The 17,752-nt window shown below is 42.8% G+C and overlaps 1 protein-coding gene across 1 annotated transcript in view; it reads left to right on the forward strand.

The window, feature by feature from the left end:
• Window positions 1–4,083: 4,083 nt before the first annotated feature.
• Window positions 4,084–17,752, forward strand: part of TBC1D12 (TBC1 domain family member 12) — a 48,489-nt gene continuing 34,820 nt past the window's right edge. The window contains 1 exon segment of the mRNA XM_033149249.1: window positions 4,084–4,988. Within this exon segment, the coding sequence (XP_033005140.1) occupies window positions 4,198–4,988 (791 nt within the window). The 5' untranslated portion in view covers window positions 4,084–4,197.

Genomic DNA, 17,752 nt, shown 5'->3' on the forward strand with positions numbered 1-17,752 from the left:
AGGACATGGTGGAAACAGCTTTGATAGAAATGGTTCCAGCAGCTATCTAGACAACACCAGCTTCCTTGAAGGGAATTAAAATTCATGTGAGAACTTAATACTGTTGACTTTACCAGCCTTGAAATAGGAACTGTGTGTGTGGTGGTATCATTGTACAATGCGGACTGGATCCTTCTTACAGACACTATTGTAATTAAAACAATCAATAATAAATGAGCTCAACAGGTTTTGGTAATTCAAGGTGGGCATCTAGCAATATCTCTGCTAGCTTTGCTGAAATACTGTTTTTTTTGGAAAGGTTTGTGAAAGACAAAGGGTATCCTTTTAAATATAAGCTGCTCCGAGTGAGAAAAAAGTGGGAGCTTGATGGAGGAGCTCTTATTTGAGTGTGTGATGGGGCACCAGGGCTCCTGGGTTGTCACCTGGCCATCTAAGTAGGACCTGGTAGGCACCAACCAGGTAATGGCTCCTAAGGAGAACACATTTGGATAGTGCCTGGAGACTTCACCTATGGGAGAAGAAGCGTGGGACAGGAAGGAGCCCAACTGCTGTACCTTAGGCAGAATGAAGGGTGGGGAGACAGGGAGGCTATAAAATGCCTCGGGGAGAGGGAAGAAGGGGCAGAAGCTCAGTGAAGATCCAGGGATGAGTGTGGGTAAAGGAGATGATCAAATAAGGCTCTTCCACACAGGCTGTGTATAATCTTTGCTTTGCTGCTGGATACAGCACACCCATAGCCTATGATTACCTAGCATCTACCCACCCCACTCCATGGGTATAGGAGCCCTGGGTTTAAGCCTGCCAAGGGCATTGAGATAGACTACACCTGTCTTCTTTGGTGGGGGAGAGAATTTTCCCTGGAACCTTGAGGCAGCTTTGTGAGGATCCTGACTTTCCAGAGGGTTTGGGAACCTACTCCTAAGGAGACTTGACTGTAAAAAAAAAGAGGAAAAAAAGGAGAATTGGGAAACTCCATAGTAAGAACAGCACTGAAGCAGCCACCTTGGAAGAAGAGGTCTGCTAAAGGGTTTATTGCCGAGAGTGTACTGGGCGCTGGGGGAAAGCAGATAATGTGAAGCAACATTTCTGAAATGAAGTCTGACACACAGCTGACCAAATGTAAGTTAGTACCTTCTTTGACTCCCTTTGCTAGTTGTAGCCCATGGAAAGCATGGAAGGTGCCTCTTCCCCGGCAATACATAACAGTGTTAGCAATTTGGTCTTGATCTTAACTATCGTCATACACAATTAGTTGTGCACAGCAGCCAGTGGCTGTAGACACCAGCAAGCACCTTTTGCACTAAAGGTGTATCTAGCCTGTTAAGTGGGTTTTGAATGATTTGTTGAATGGTAGGCATGTATTTAGGTGCATCATGGATAAATGTGTGTGTGTGTGTGTAAGGGGGGGGGGAGAGGGAGAGAAGCGCAATCCTCAGTAGACAGTGCAATCCTATGAATGTCTCCTGAGAGTAAGTTTCCTTGACACACTCCCAGTTTAATGTGTAGTCTGAGTATGGTATTTCCAGATCTGTAAAAATAAGAATTGTAGAGTTAGAAGGAACCTTGAGGATCATCTAGTCCAGGCATCCCCAAACTTGGCCCTCCAGATGTTTTGGGACTACAACTCCCATCATCCCTAGCTAACAGGACCAGTGGTTAGGGATGCTGGGAATTGTATTCCCAAAACATCTGGAGGGCCGAGTTTGGGGATGCCTGATCTAGTTCAACCCCCTGCAATGCAGGAATATGCAGCTGTCCTATATAGGAGGGGGTTGAACTTGCAAACTTGACATTATCAGATCTACACAAACACCACTTCCCACTTACAGCTCCCAGTTAAAAACTTTCACATATATCCTCACAGCAGCCTTTCTCTGGGAATTGCAGCTGTGCGAGGAGAATAAGGGTCTCTCAACAACTCTCAGCACCCTTAACAAACTACTAGTTCCATGATTATTTGGGGGAAGCCATGACTGTTAAATACCGGGACGTATAGTGCAGATGGGTTTTAACAATGGAATCCTATGTACCGTATATACATTCAGAAATAAGTTCTACTGAGTTCAGTGATACACCCATATAGGGATGAGGTGTGTGTGGATTTTCAATTCAATTTGTATTTCAAGGTGAACTTACAAAATTTGCACCTTCCAAAGCAATACAAAGACTGATACATGACCATTTTTCAAAAAGTTGCACTTATCTGTGTTTTGCAACACAGTTCTCCAGCCATACTAAAGTGTGCTTATAAATACACACATTAGTGAAAATAACTTACCAAAACACATATTAGGGGAAATGCTTTGTAAAAGTGTGGCTGTTAGTGTCATTGGCACTAAAAATGCAAACTGATGTGGAAATGTGGAGAACCAAAGTTAAGACTGGGAAAATGAGAAACTGCAGGAAACTGAAATTGACATATTTCGCCTTCCACACTCCCAGGTAAGTGTGTGCAAAGGATTTCAGCCTAATAGGATTAGCCCTTTGGAAGTTTTATCTGAATGTTTCCAAATTACCTGTGAACTATTTAACTTCCAAATGGGGGTATACTATGACAAGTTTCACTCTGGAATGCACTTTCATGGCTGAGTTATAAACCTGTGGAAACAGTGCACTGTAACATTAAAGCCAAACGGCTCCTGAATAACAATGTAAGAGATGCAACACAGGATAAGGGAAGTTCTTAGATGAAGTGTAAACAAAATAATAAAGGTGACATTGAGTTTGTCACTCAAGATTGGCTGTAGACAGGATAAACTTGTTTTGGCCTCTCTGCAACAGGATACTCCCTGCAGTGTAAAATTATATGAGGAATACTGTATGTTGGCCTGTTATATTGAGTAGAATGCTCCTTTCTCCAAAGTATTTGCTTTTATACTACAAATGCAATATTATTCTAGGAAAAAATATATTAAAGAGGACTGATTTGCAAAAGTTTAAAATTCCCATTGGGTCAAATGGGCTGAGTTCACTGTCCCAATGTGACAGAATGAAGTAATTCAGAATGAAGGGAAGAGAGATCATGTTTTGATTCCTTCCAGTGTAAAACAAAACATTCCCTGTAAGCAGAAAACCAGACAGGCAGGGAGAGGGTTATGCTAGAACCTTTATTTATCCTTACAATAAGTGTTTGGTTTCTAACTGCAGGGGATTTCATTACACAGGGTGGCTGGGGGCATCCAGAAATTGTAACCCCCTGCTTGAGTTCTGGTACCTCACTGCCTACATAGACAAAGTTACCTATTTTGATGTTAGCAGGAGATGCTTGAGCTGGATGCAGACGAAGCTCGCAATCCTTTACAGGCATACCTGTGTTCTACGGACACGCAGTACGTTTGCACTTTTAGTTGAGGTGAGGCTACACGGGAAATTAGTGGAGCAAGTCAGTAATTTCTTTAACTCCACGGGTGGGAGTTTAAGTGGTTCTACTCAGGTTCTACTCAGAAGCAAGTCATGTTGAGTTAAGCAGGGTTACGAGGGCAGTTTATGCTCAGCTAATCTGGGTCTCCAGCCCCATACCGTAGCACGTGATACCTGACGCCCAAATCAATGGGCTCCGATGGCTGGATAATGAACTCTGCAGAGGGAGACTAAGAAGCAGTTGACACCTTGCCTGTCACCTGGGTTACTGGGGACAAAAAAGACGGTTATGTGTGTCCCTCCCCGCTACACACGCGCACTGCGAGTGGAATACAGGAAACAGGGCAAGGCTGGCTGAGCTGCCCAAAAGGCTGGTAACCAAGAGGGATATGTAACAATACCGTACCGCCCTTTGTTATAGGCGAGAGCCTTAGATGATATACGGTAAACCTGCGAGGCTTCCATCAGCCCGTCATGGGCGTCAGAGGGCCGGATGTTTACAAGGCGCCACTTCCGCGCCAGCAACGTCGTCTCTATGGTCGGCGGCGATGACCGCCGAGAGGCCCCCGTGCGCCTGCGCGAGCCGGGCCCCCTTAGGCCGCTCCTGCCGCCGCCGCCGCCACCATCACCGTAGTCGGCTGCGTTGAGCGGTACCGGCTGGTGGAGCCGAGGAGCGCAGCAGCCGCAGCCGCCGGCGCCCCGCCCCGTCGGTCCCTCTGCGCCAACGTGAGGGGCCGGGCCGCCGCCGCCTCCTCCTCCTCCTCCCCCTGCCCTTCCCCGCTCCCCTTCCCCGCTCCCAGCCGCGCCGCTGGCTCCCCGGGGGTTCTGCGTCGGCAAATGGTTGGGCCGGAGGATGCCGGAGCTCAGGGCGGCGCATCCTTGCTTCCCTCGGGCCGGGAGAAGGAGAAGGCGGCGTCGCCGGAGGAGGAGGAGAAGGGCGGCAGCGACGACGACGACGCGGAAGCGGACGGCAGCCGAGAGGGCCCCGGGCCCCGGCTGCGCCGCTACCTGGCCGGCAAGAGGCCACCCAACGGGGACGCCTGCGGCGCAGGGAGGATGACCAACGGGGACGCCGGCTTCCTCCTGTCGCCGCCGCCTCCGCCTCCTCCTCCTCAGGGGGGCACGTCGAGCCCCTCGGAGCCGCCGGCTTCGCAAAGCACGACGCTCCACAACGGCGGCTGCGCCTTTTTCCTGCCGGTGGCCCAGAGCGCGGTTGGTCTCGAGGAGGAGCCGCCGCCTCCTCTGTCGCTGAAGAGCTGCGGCCTCGCTGCCGCCGCCGCCCCGGCCATGTCTCCCTCGCCCTCTTCGTCGTCGTCGTCCGCTTCAGGGAGCCCTTCTCCTGCTTCCGAGGAGCCGGAGAGCCTGGCATCTCCGTCGGCGAGGGCTCTCCCTTGCCTGCCCTCGCTGGCTTTCATGGACATCAACCTCAACTCCCGCAACACCTTCGAGGTGAGCCGCCGACGCAGCGCCCCGGAGCATTTGCAGCCGCAGCCGCAGCCGCCCGCCCTCGCCTCCGGCGCCAGTGCAGCTGCTGCTGCCGCCGCCGCTGCCGGCGGCTCCGAGCAAGGGGACCGGGCGAAGCGGCTGGGAGGCCTCGCTAGCTCCAGTTTCGCCGAATTCTTCACAAGGTGAGTGACTCACGCGGCCGCTCCCCGGGACTCCTGCGGGGAAAAGGCGCTGCGCGTGCCGCATGCGGGAGGAGAGCGTAACCTTGTAACTTAGTAGGCGAGGAAACCAGCCGGAATCCCCCTCCCCACCCACTCTGGAAGCATGCTTTGAAACGGTGCCGGAGCTGTCATTTTAAATCTGAAGAAGTGTGCATGCACACGAAAGCTCATACCAAGAACAAACTTACCGGTAGTTGGTCTCTAAGGTGCTACTGGAAGGAATTTTTTTTATTTTATTTTGTTTTGACTATGGCAGACCAACACGGCTACCTACCTGCAATTTTAAACCTTAAACCTCTTGTTTGAGAGTTGTGGCCGTTACTGTCAAGGTGTCTTGACTCTGTATCCCTTCAGATCCATTACCTGCAGTGTACTCTCCCAGGTGAACTACCGAGGTGTGCTTTTTTGCCCACCCCCTTCCCCTGGTTAGTATAATTGTAGCTTGGTACTGTATATCGTTAAGTCTTATGAAACTGATCTGCAACAAGAACTCCTTTTAAAAAGTTAAAACGGTTGTGATAACTCTTTTGGAAGAGGAAAGTAGCAGTGGCCAAGGTATGTTTAAGCACCCTTTGTGATGGATCTGTTTTTGATGAGAAGGTTTTAAAGATGAGGTGTGTATGTGTAAAGAACCTTCAGAGACAATTTGCCCTTGTCTTACTGAGCTCATGGGTAGCCTAAATCCAAAGTATGGTCAGTCTGGCATAGTGGTTAGAGTGTTAGACTAGGAAGGGGGAGACCCAGGTTCAAATCCCTGTTCACCTAGTGACCTCTGGTCACTGGGTGACCTTGGGCCAGTCACTACATCTCAGCCTAACCTACCTTGCATGCTTGTTGAGGATAAAATGGAGAAGTGGGAGAACTCTTTATGCCACCTTGAACTCCTTGGAGGAAAGGTGAGGTATGAATGCAATGATGTAGTAATATTTTTTTTTTGGTATCTTATTTAATGCTCATACATGAAGGATGACATTTTCTATGACACTTTTGTCTCTAGTCAATTGAATCTATTTCACTAAGCATGCAGTAGCATTTTATGTTTTTCGGCTTCACTAATCTATTTTCTGAACTGAAGACTACCATGTCAACAATAAATTGTGATGGCGTTCTGTGCAAATGTCCTGCTAAATAGTTGAGTCTCAAGTTGTTTGCTTTACTACACATATCATATTGAATACTAAAGCTGCCTGTTGTTGCATCTTTTCTCCTATGTTTGATTAAATAATTGTCTAGTTAGAAGAGAAAGGGAAACAATTCAGCATAGTGATACAAACATTTATATACTGCTCTTTAGTAAAATATTGTTCTTAGGTGTCACAAAAGAGGAATGTATCATGTACTTGCCCAAGTGTACAATGCTCTTTGTGGCATCCTTAAAGAACACACCTTGATAAACAGAATCATAGAATCACAAGAGCTGGGAGGGATCACAAGGGTCATCTAGTCCAGCCCCCTGCAATGCAGGAATCTTTTGCTCAAATAACTAGCACATATTTGATTGGGCTTGTCTAGTGCCTTTGCATTTTTCTGGAGTGACCATCCAAGAACAGTTGAGTAGCCACTGGGAGAAATGCTTATTTTGTTTAGTTAAAATGCTAATGGCATTATTATAACTTCCTGCCTTGTGCATATTTTGCTGTATAGCAATTGATTATTTCTCCTTAATCTTTGCTGCATGTGAATTTCAAAACTCAACTTTATTATTTTTATAATAATGGGGAAGATAATTTTCCCTTCGTAAGCGAACTTTGATTCTTTTTTTTTCTTTTTTCTTTTTTGCAAGAAGAAATGAGATGTTCCAAGTTGAACAACTGTTAGCCAAGAATGAAGTAAGGTTTTGTGGCTATGTTGTAGCCTGGAGTTGAAGAATCAACACATTTTTATTCATAGCTGGTTTCTCTAGTCACAATGATGGAACACTTGATGGGTATTGAGGTTGTTATAGTGGAATGCAAGTAATATACCATTTTAAATTATTCATTTTTCCCGAAGGGGTTTTAGTTCTCTCATCTGCCAGTTTTCAAAAAGCATCATTTGCTTCCTGGATATTGAAACTATGTCTTAGTACTGATTGTTTATGGCAGATGCTCAATGCTGATTTTAGCATTTTGGTGTTATGTGAAATAATGTTAGGGATGCCTTATTCTTTCCCACATACTGTGGACTCTTGTGTTACACTTGTAAGGCATCTGACAGGGTGCAAGTTAGTTCCCTCAAGCTTAGCATTACTGAAAGGGCTGGGAGATGCTAGAATGGACAAGCCCAATTGAATATCTCACAGATTACAAACTGTTATGTCATTGCCCTGATAGGATTGGCGAAAGTAAACGCTGCATCATAGTGTGTAGGTCTTGTGTTGGGTAACTTTTAATGCCATTCTGTTATTTACTGGTAAGTTTTTCTAGTTTCTAGCTTGGCTCTCACCACACCTCAAATGTGTTTGAATAGCTACTCTAGTATTAATTACTGGTTTGACTTTTCCTCTCTGCCTGAACTGAAATGCTCACCACTTCATAATACAACTTTGTATGGTAGAAGAAGGTGCTAGTGCACATTTCCCTAGATGCCATTATCTCCTAACAGGTGGTTGTAGGATTGTACTGTTGCTAATCCTAAACTCTGTTCTGATCTGCTTTTTAGTACTTCCTTCAGTATCCTTCATTGATGCTTTCTGATTGCATTTCCTGAGTATAAGTAAAGTTATGATGATAATTTATTGGGGAAATCACTCAGATACCAAAAGTCTGTGTAAATATTGGGTCTTTAAGATTCTAAAGGCATCACAAAAATTGGTTGTTCTCATTCCTCATTTTGTATTCAACAAATTTTTCATGGTCTGGCGAGTTCCAATAGGAAAACATCACTTTTAAAAAGGCTTTTTAAAAATAAATATAGGTGATGATGTCAAGTAGCTTCAATCTTTGTTCATAGAACAGGAAGAGATGCTATATTCCATTGAATCTCCGGGGAAAACTTGGAATGCTCTTTGCATTCTCTTATGGCTATCTTTTTATGGTTGTGACATGCTGACTTGGTTCATATGACACAGTAAACTAAACTATGGCTTATTGAGATCGTCCAGACGCTCAGCGAGGGGTGTACACTCACTTTCCTCTTCCCCAGTTTTGCACCACACCAAGCTAAGTAAAAAAATTAGCATGTGACTTGAACCAAGACTTGCACTCCATGTCTAACCTTGAGCTGTAGCCAGGGTTTGTACAATATTAAATGCTATGGGTTGTTTTTTTTAAAAGTCCATAAAAATGGAGCAAATTTATGATTTGATGCTTGTGAAACTGACAGAATGAAACTGACGTAGCTACAGATAAATATTAGGCAAGTTTGGCAGCTAGGGTAATTCTCTGATGCAAATTACCGTATCCAAATTACCCTAATTTGTATAGGAAGCATCTTTCAATTCAAAATGTTCAGGGAAAATTCGCATCACTGTTCTTCCTACAACCAACCACATTCCTTTTGGGGCTTTTTGGTCAACTCTGAGGAGACATGGTAGTTCAGAAGCTTACAACTAACATTATGTAGAAGAGGAATACATTTGCTTGAGTTGTATAGCTTGTTAAACCATTCCCTGATAGTGCTTCTGTACAACAAAGTAATTGTAGTGTGGAATACTCCTTTTCATTATCCTAGCCACTCTATTCTGTCTCCTCCTCTGTTTTCTATCCCCTCAATAGTCAAGGCAGCATTTTGTGGCCATTGAGTGTGCTTAGTCCTTATTGAGCTGTTTGTGAGGTTCCCTCCTCATGTTTTTTTCTAAGGTTTTGTACTTCTGCAAACCGTGTGGTTTTTCTGAGCCCCTTGATGCCTCCCTCTTGTGCATGGGTGGAGCTATGTTGATACAGTACTTGCTGAATTTTGTAAATGTAAGTGGTGATCTGACTTTTGAAGAAGATACAATATATCTAGGTTAATTCATTTGGTTAGGTCATTTTTACAGCTGAAAATAGAGGCACAAACCTACTAAATATCTGCTGAGTCTGAATTCTGGAATCAGTATTGGAAGCTGGTTATCTCTGACCCATGTGTTGTATTAGTGGTGGATAATAATTCTGTCACTGGAGATTGACTGGTGAGTGTCTCTCAAGCATTCTTCCTAGCAATTGCATTACAGCAACTTTAGGGGTCTCAGGTTCCGAGGACACGAGCTATGTGCCACAATCCTATTGCTAATTAAGCACTGGGATTCCTGGTACAGAGACTTATAACATTTAGGATGTTAAAATTAGGACTCAATGAAATAAGTTATATTTCAGTATTTGACATTTTAAAAAAGCCGTTGAATCTTGCTCAGAAGCTTGGGGCAACTGTGTCTCAGTATTGACATTGCATTTTGATTTCTAGAGGGTTTATTTTGAATATCTAAAAATATGAAAATAATTGTTGGGGCACTTAAAGTATCCTGCCACGTGAGCACTAATTGTGGCAAGTGTTTTACTGTTTAAATTGGCTTACACTTTTCTGATTTGACATAAAGCTGCTTCTTTTCAATACTTTTATTGAAAATTCAGTATTAATCACACAGGGCTGCACATTGGGATTTTGAGCTTATGAACAAAAGCATAAATGTTTAAATATAAGTCTTAAAAGCTATACTATGCTTTCTTGGACATCTTATGAAGACCGTTTCAAACAAAGATATCATAATATGTATAATATATGTTTTCCTCACACTAGCTATTATACCTTTCCTGTATTCTTGTGAAATCTGTAACTATGACTTCAGTCCTAAACACACCTACTAGGGAACAAACCCTGTTGAACATGGTAGGACTTCTGAGTACAACATGCAAAATATTTCATTTCCCATTGCTAAGTTTTTAAAAACATATCTATTAGTGCTCTAAGACAACAGAGAAATACACAGACATGTGTTCTAAATAGTCTTACCTAGTCTTACCTGCTTTAAATGGAATGGGTGAGAAATTGTTTTCCACATTCAATTACAGGCTTGTATGAGGATAGTACTCCACGTAACCTACTTGAGAAGTTGTTAAACTTGAATGTTGAAGTAGTATAATGTGCAGTAGCATGTTTCACTGTGCTCTAGCTTGTAGTTGTGGTTCTTCGGGAATCTAATTTTGTTCCAATTAAAACAAATTAGAATGGCACAAAAAGAGGCTAAAAGCCATAATTTATTTTCTTGGTGGTCCCCTGCCATTGTATTTTATTAGTGTTGTTCTGGTAGCAATCAATCAATTTATTTATTGCATTAGCCATATGGCCATAGCACATAGTAAAAGACCAGGCAGTAGCCTGACACGATTATGCAAAGAATGCAACAGATACAGTTAAAACGATTGGAAGTAAAATCGTACTGGATAAAACAAATAAAATAAAAAGCACTAGCGGGCATGACGACGGTGTCCATGTCAGGAATATACATAAGACTAAGGCTAAGGGAAGTTAGCCAAAAAGATGGTTCTGAGTTTCAGGGCCTGTAATATGTAGATGGCCACACCACATGAAACCAAGGGGTTGGCATATGCCAGTAGATATTTCATGCGGTCAGTTCTGGTAGCAAAGATGAAATGTTTTGAAATTTAAATTCATATTGCTCATAGATGAAACTTTCCCCTGGTATAAATGTTTCTCTTTCCTATATGTGGAGACAGTATTTACCTGTGCGCTGAATGACTGTCACAGTATTCTTTTCTTTCTTTTTTTTTCATAAGAATTTATTAAATTTTAACAATAAGACACACACAAAATACAAAATACAACAAACTACAAAAACAAACTACAAAACTACAATAAATACAAAAATCTTAACAAACAAACACTTATTTAACTAACCTTATCTTATTCCTAACATTATTTGGGGACCTCCTCACATCCTCTCTTCTGCGTACATTTTTAATCTTCTTTAGTAACTTTGTAACATTGTAAAATCTTCTTTCTCACCTAATATTATCATAACCATTGATTAACATTTAACTCTATTATAATCATAATAAAATCCACATAACATGCTTCTAACTACTTCTTATATCCTATCTTAAACTAACTTCTGGCAATACTGTAGCCTTAAATGTCCTTCTGATTTTAATTTCAAATGTCTATCTTTTCACATCATTTAGTCTTTAAATTTCTTCCAATCCTCCTGCACCGTTTCTTCCCTCTGGTCTCGGAGTTTCGTGGTCAGTTCTGCGAGTTCCATGTATTCAATCAACTTCATCTGCCAGTCTTCCACTGTTGATAGTTCTTCAGTTTTCCAGTTTTTAGCTATCAAAATCCTAGCAGCTGTTGTGGCATACATTAAAAATGTTCTATCTTTATTGGGAATTTCATAGTTGGTCATGCCCAGCAGAAAGGCCTCTGGTTTCTTAGTAAATGTGTTTTTCAACACCTTTTTAAGCTCATTATAAATCTTCTCCCAGAAGTCCTTTACCTTTGGGCACGTCCACCACATATGAAAGAAGGTACCTTCTACTTGCTTGCACTTCCAGCATTTATTACACAAACCATGATACATCTTAGCTAACTTAACTGGAGTTAAATACCATCTATAAATCATTTTCATGATGATTTCCCTAAACATATTACATGCAGTAAACAGTATTCTTTTCACCTTTGTCTCAACTTGATCCAGAGTGCTGGAAAATGCCCTGGCCTGCCAGAAACATGTGTAGGGGTGAATAGTAGGAGCTATGAATATTTCCGCCCCCCCCCAACTCTGCAAACTTTAGTAAGTTTAAAACTAACTTCGATTTTTTGTGTGGGGAACCTGTGGCCCCCAGATGTCGCTTAACCACAACTTAATTTATCCTGGCCATTGGCCATGCTGACTAAGGTTGATGGGAGCTAGGGGACAGATATCTGTTGGATATCTAAGTTCTGTTGGATCTAAGTTCCCCACACCTCTGTTACGTGTTGGTGAGAGTTGTTTCTCTTTAGTTCTGTGCACAGTTAAGTAGAAACAATGCATAGGATTGTAGCTGGTGATTGTAGTACAACAATGGGAGCGTCTGAAGATGTCATATACTATTTATTGTCCCTGTGATGCTCACCACTCATTTACTCTTCTTCCACAATTTGTCTGTCCATCTCTCTCTTCCCCCCTTGCCCCCCCTCTACAGCAGATATAGGGGATGAAGTGGCAGGCTTCAGTGTGGGGAGAATAAACTGCTGAAAATTGCTTAACACTGTTGTATACCACGCTTACAATTGCAGATATCTAAGGACATGAATCCACTTTTTTCAGGGTAGCATGGAAAATTTAGCAAAATGGGTTCATTATGTATGGAAATTTTGTTTTGTGATGCAGTGATGGCCTATTAACATGATTGTTGTTGTTCAGTCGTTCAGTCGTGTCCGACTCTTCGTGACCCCATGGACCAGAGCACGCCAGGCACGCCTATCCTTCACTGCCTCCCGCAGTTTGGCCAAACTCATGTTAGTAGCTTCGAGAACACTGTCCAACCATCTCATCCTCTGTCGTCCCCTTCTCCTTGTGCCCTCCATCTTTCCCAACATCAGGGTCTTTTCTAGGGAGTCTTCTCTTCTCATGAGGTGGCCAAAGTACTGGAGCCTCAACTTCAGGATCTGTCCTTCTAGTGAGCACTCAGGGCTGATTTCTTTGAGAATGGATAGGTTTGATCTTCTTGCAGTCCATGGGACTCTCAAGAGTCTCCTCCAGCACCATAATTCAAAAGCATCAATTCTTCGGCGATCAGCCTTCTTTATGGTCCAGCTCTCACTTCCGTACATTACTACTGGGAAAACCATAGCTTTAACTATACGGACCTTTGTCGGCAAGGTGATGTCTTTGCTTTTTAAGATGTTGTCTAGGTTTGTCATTGCTTTTCTCCCAAGAAGCAGGCGTCTTCTAATTTCGTGACTGCTGTCACCATCTGCAGTGATCATGGAACCCAAGAAAGTGAAATCTCTCACTGCCTCCATTTCTTCCCCTTCTATTTGCCAGGAGGTGATGGGACCAGTGGCCATGATCTTAGTTTTTTTGATGTTGAGCTTCAGACCATATTTAGCGCTCTCCTCTTTCACCCTCATTAAAAGGTTCTTTAATTCCTCCTCACTTTCTGCCATCAGGGTAGTATCATCAGCATATCTGAGGTTGTTGATATTTTTTCCGGCAATCTTAATTCCGGTTTGGGATTCATCCAGTCCAGCCTTTCGCATGATGAATTCTGCATATAAGTTAAATAAGCAGGGAGACAATATACAGCCTTGTCGTACTCCTTTCCCAATTTTGAACCAATCAGTTGTTCCATATCCAGTTCTAACTGTAGCTTCTTGTCCCACATAGAGATTTCTCAGGAGACAAATGAGGTGATCCGGCACTCCCATTTCTTTAAGAACTTGCCATAGTTTGCTGTGGTCGACACAGTCAAATGCTTTTGCGTAGTCAATGAAGCAGAAGTAGATGTTTTTCTGGAACTCTCTAGCTTTCTCCATAATCCAGCGCATGTTTGCAATTTGGTCTCTGGTTCCTCTGCCCCTTCGAAATCCAGCTTGCACTTCTGGGAGTTCTCGGTCCACATACTGCTTAAGCCTGCCTTGTAGAATTTTAAGCATAACCTTGCTAGCGTGTGAAATGAGTGCAATTGTGCGGTAGTTGGAGCATTCTTTGGCACTGCCCTTCTTTGGGATTGGGATGTAGACTGATCTTCTCCAATCCTCTGGCCACTGCTGAGTTTTCCAAATTTGCTGGCATATTGAGTGTAGCACCTTAACAGCATCATCTTTTAAAATTTTAAATAGTTCAGCTGGAATATCATCACTTCCACTGGCCTTGTTGTTAGCGAGGCTTTCTAAGGCCCATTTGACTTCACTCTCCAGGATGTCTGGCTCAAGGTCAGCAACCACATTACCTGGGGTGTATGAGACCTCCATATCTTTCTGGTATAATTCCTCTGTGTATTCTTGCCACCTCTTCTTGATGTCTTCTGCTTCTGTTAGGTCCTTTCCACTTTTGTCCTTAATTGTGGTAATCTTTGTACGAAATCTTCCTTTCATATCTCCAATTTTCTTGAACAAATCTCTGGTTTTTCCCATTCTGTTATTTTCCTCTATTTCTTTGCATTGCTCGTTTAGAAAGGCCCTCTTGTCTCTCCTTGCTATTCTTTGGAAATCTGCATTCAATTTCCTGTATCTTTCACGATCTCCCTCGCATTTTGCTTGCCTTCTCTCCCCCGCTATTTGTAAGGCCTCATTGGACAGCCACTTTGCTTTCTTGCATTTCTTTTTCATTGGGATGGTTTTCGTTGCTGTCTCCTGTATAATGTTACGAGCCTCCATCCACAGTTCTTCAGGCACTCTATCCACCAAATCTAAATCCTTAAACCTGTTCTTCACTTCAACTGTGTATTCATAAGGAATTTGATTTAGATTGTATCTTACTGGCCCAGTGGTTTTTCCTACTTTCTTCAGTTTAAGCTGGAATTTTGCTATAAGAAGCTGATGATCTGAGCCACAGTCAGCTCCAGGTCTTGTTTTTGCTGAGTGTATAGAGCTTCTCCATCTTTGGCTGCAGAGAATATAATCAATCTGATTTCGATGTTGCCCATCTGGTGATGTCCATGTGTAGAGTCGTCTCTTGTGTTGTTGGAAAAGAGTGTTTGTGATGACCAGCTTGTTCTCTTGACAGAACTCTATTAGCCTTTGCCCTGCTTCATTTTGAACTCCAAGGCCAAACTTGCCAGTTGTTCCTTTTATCTCTTGACTCCCTACTTTAGCATTCCAATCCCCTATAATGAGAAGAACATCCTTCTTTGGTGTCATTTCTATAAGGTGTTGTAAGTCTTCATAGAATTGATCAATTTCAGTTTCTTCAGCACTGGTAGTTGGTGCATAAACTTGGATTACTGTGATGTTAAAAGGTCTGCCTTGGATTCGTATCGAGATCATTCTATCATTTTTGAAATTGCATCCCAGTACAGCTTTCGCCACTCTTTTGTTGACTATGAGGGCCACTCCATTTCTTTTACGGGATTCCTGCCCACAGTAGTAGATATGATAGTCATCCGAACTGAATTCGCCCATTCCTGTCCATTTTAGTTCACTGATGCCTAGGATGTCAATGTTTATTCTTGCCATCTCATTTTTTACCACATCCAGCTTTCCAAGGTTCATGGTTCTTACATTCCAGGTTCCTATGCAATACTTTTCTTTACAGCATTGGACTTTCCTTTCGCTTCCAGGCATATCAGCAACTGTGCGTCCTTTCGGCTTTGGCCCAGCCGCTTCATCAGCTCTGGATCTACTTGTACTTGTCCTCCGCTCTTCCCCAGTAGCATGTTGGACGCCTTCCGACCTGAGGGGCTCATCTTCCAGCGTCATATCTTTTATATGCCTGTTGTCTTTGTCCATGGAGTTTTCTTGGCAGTGATACTGGAGTGGCTTGCCAGTTCCTCCTCCAGGTGGATCACGTTTGGTCCAAACTCTCCACTATGACCTGTCCATCTTGACCTGTCCATAGCTTCCTGAGTAATTCAAGCCCCTTCGCCACGACAAGGCAGTGATCCATGAAGGGGATTAACATGATATAACGTGATATAAAGCTTAACTGCATCTGAAGAACCAGCCATGCCTCCTTATGATGTGCATTGGTAAACACAGGGGTTCTACCTTAATTACTTTAGAGGTGCATTAGGGGCATACTTAAGAGCTCTTCCTCACTTTTTACCGGTACTTTGATGGAATGTCTCTGCAAGTAATTCTTGGTGATAGTGTTTGAATGCAGGGGCAGAATTCTCTGCTGTGTTTCTTCTTTTTAGGCTTCTTCCTGTGTTTCCCATTTAGCTCTGATGTACTAAAGAAGTCATGTAAGAAGCACAAGTGTATGTTTTCCTTTAGAGTTAGACAATAGAAAGTGAAATACCTGTGATGGTTTTTACTCTATGCTTTTATGCAGTGCTTTTTTCTGGGGGAGACACAGGGGTACGCATACCCCTAAACATTTTCTGAATCTTTGTACTTTTGTCCATTTACTGTATTTATTTTTCCTGATTTGAATTATAAAATGGTGATTTTCCTGAGTCAAAATGAGAGTACCCCTAAACATTTTTTTAAAGAAAAAAACACTGGTTTTATGTATTTTTGATTGTAAACCGCTTTGCTGTTTCTTCATGTGAAATAGCAGTTTATACATCTTTTTAAAAATAAAGAAATAAAATAATTAGTTACCAGTTGGATACTTGTAATGTGGAATGGTAGCTTAATTTGGACAGACTCCTGGGAGTAAGAGCCATTATTCTGACAATGACAGCCGTCCAATTCCAAGGTAGTGATGAGGCTGAAACTAACCACAGGATAGCATATTGTTTCATACCCATATTGCCTAAATGCATCTGTTAAGCAGGTGGCCCTTTTTTGTTAATTGCATTTTATTATGTTTTGAGAAGGCTGTGTTGACAATTCTCTTACTGGGCAAACTTGAAAATGAGAAAACTCAGTGAGATGAGAAGCAGGACTCATTCCATCAGCTCTTTTGAAAGGCCCATGAACTGTTTCCATCTGGTTATAAGAACTATTAAATTTTAAGAATTGGCAGCTGAGTTTGCTTTTTCCTCTTTCCCTTGTATGTTATGTCTTTTAGGTTGTCAGCCTGCAGTGCAGGCAGGGTCTGTCTTGTTTAAACAGACTGTATGCAAGCCACTCTAGGAGTCTTCCTGACTGTAGAGCGTGGTAGAAATGCCCTTAATAAGAGAGGAAGAAATAACCTCATCAATAAGAAATAACACATAATTTAAGAGGGTACAAATGGACCTGCAAGATTCCTATTGTAAGGCTGTTAAGTGAATTTGCTGGCAGCTGCTTTTTCTTTTCTACACCTAACAACCAGCTCATTGGGTGACATAGGGCATGGGAATCAACATGACCCCCTATTAATGTTACCCCTGCTTCCCCCCCCCCAAATAATAATTTATGGTTGTTAAAGGTACAGGAGCAGACAGACTGGGACTTTTCAAGTTAATTGGCAACCCTAAAGAGTATCAGTGCCAGGGAGAGAAGGAAATTCAGCAGATAACGCAGACTCAACTCCCTACATCATCTTCCTTTTCCCCTGAATGTTCTCCTTCAACTTTAAAAGCTGCCCAGAAGATACCCAACTGCTGTGCTCTTTGGAGATATTCTCCTCCTGCCCGCATGCCACAATGATGTCATTCTCTCTGAAAGCCAGCATGTTGGAGAGGGCTAGGCTACAGTCTCTCCCCCATCCCCATACTCAATTTCTTTGTGGGACAAACATATTACATGGAAAAACATAGTCCTGTCTGTCTGTCTGTCTGTCTGTCTGTCTGTCTCTCTCTCTCTCTCTCTCTCACACACACACACACACACACAGCAACAACAACAACAACAACAACTGTTCATTCAGACATAGCCTTACTACCTTCCTGAGAACTAGGCCAGGGAACTAGGAAAAATAACATTTAAACTGCACATTCAGGCAGTTTAGTGCTGTGTTTTGTTAAACACAAGTCATGACCTGGAAGAAGAGAACATAACATTGCTTATTCCTCTTCTTGACTTTGATCCATTACAGGTGTGGGGTATCTGTGGCCCTCCAGATGTTGCTCAACTATGGTTCCCATCAGCCCTAGCAACCATGGCCAATAGTCAGGGATGATAGGAGTTGAGGTTCTGCAACCTCTGGAGGGCCAAAGGTTCTGCACACCTGGTCTTTCTAGTTAATGTTATAACAGAGAACCACAAATCTGGGTGCAGATTCAGGTTCACTCATT

Source organism: Lacerta agilis, chromosome 5 (assembly GCF_009819535.1).
Source record: "Lacerta agilis isolate rLacAgi1 chromosome 5, rLacAgi1.pri, whole genome shotgun sequence".
Taxonomy (NCBI): Eukaryota; Metazoa; Chordata; class Lepidosauria; order Squamata; family Lacertidae; genus Lacerta; species Lacerta agilis.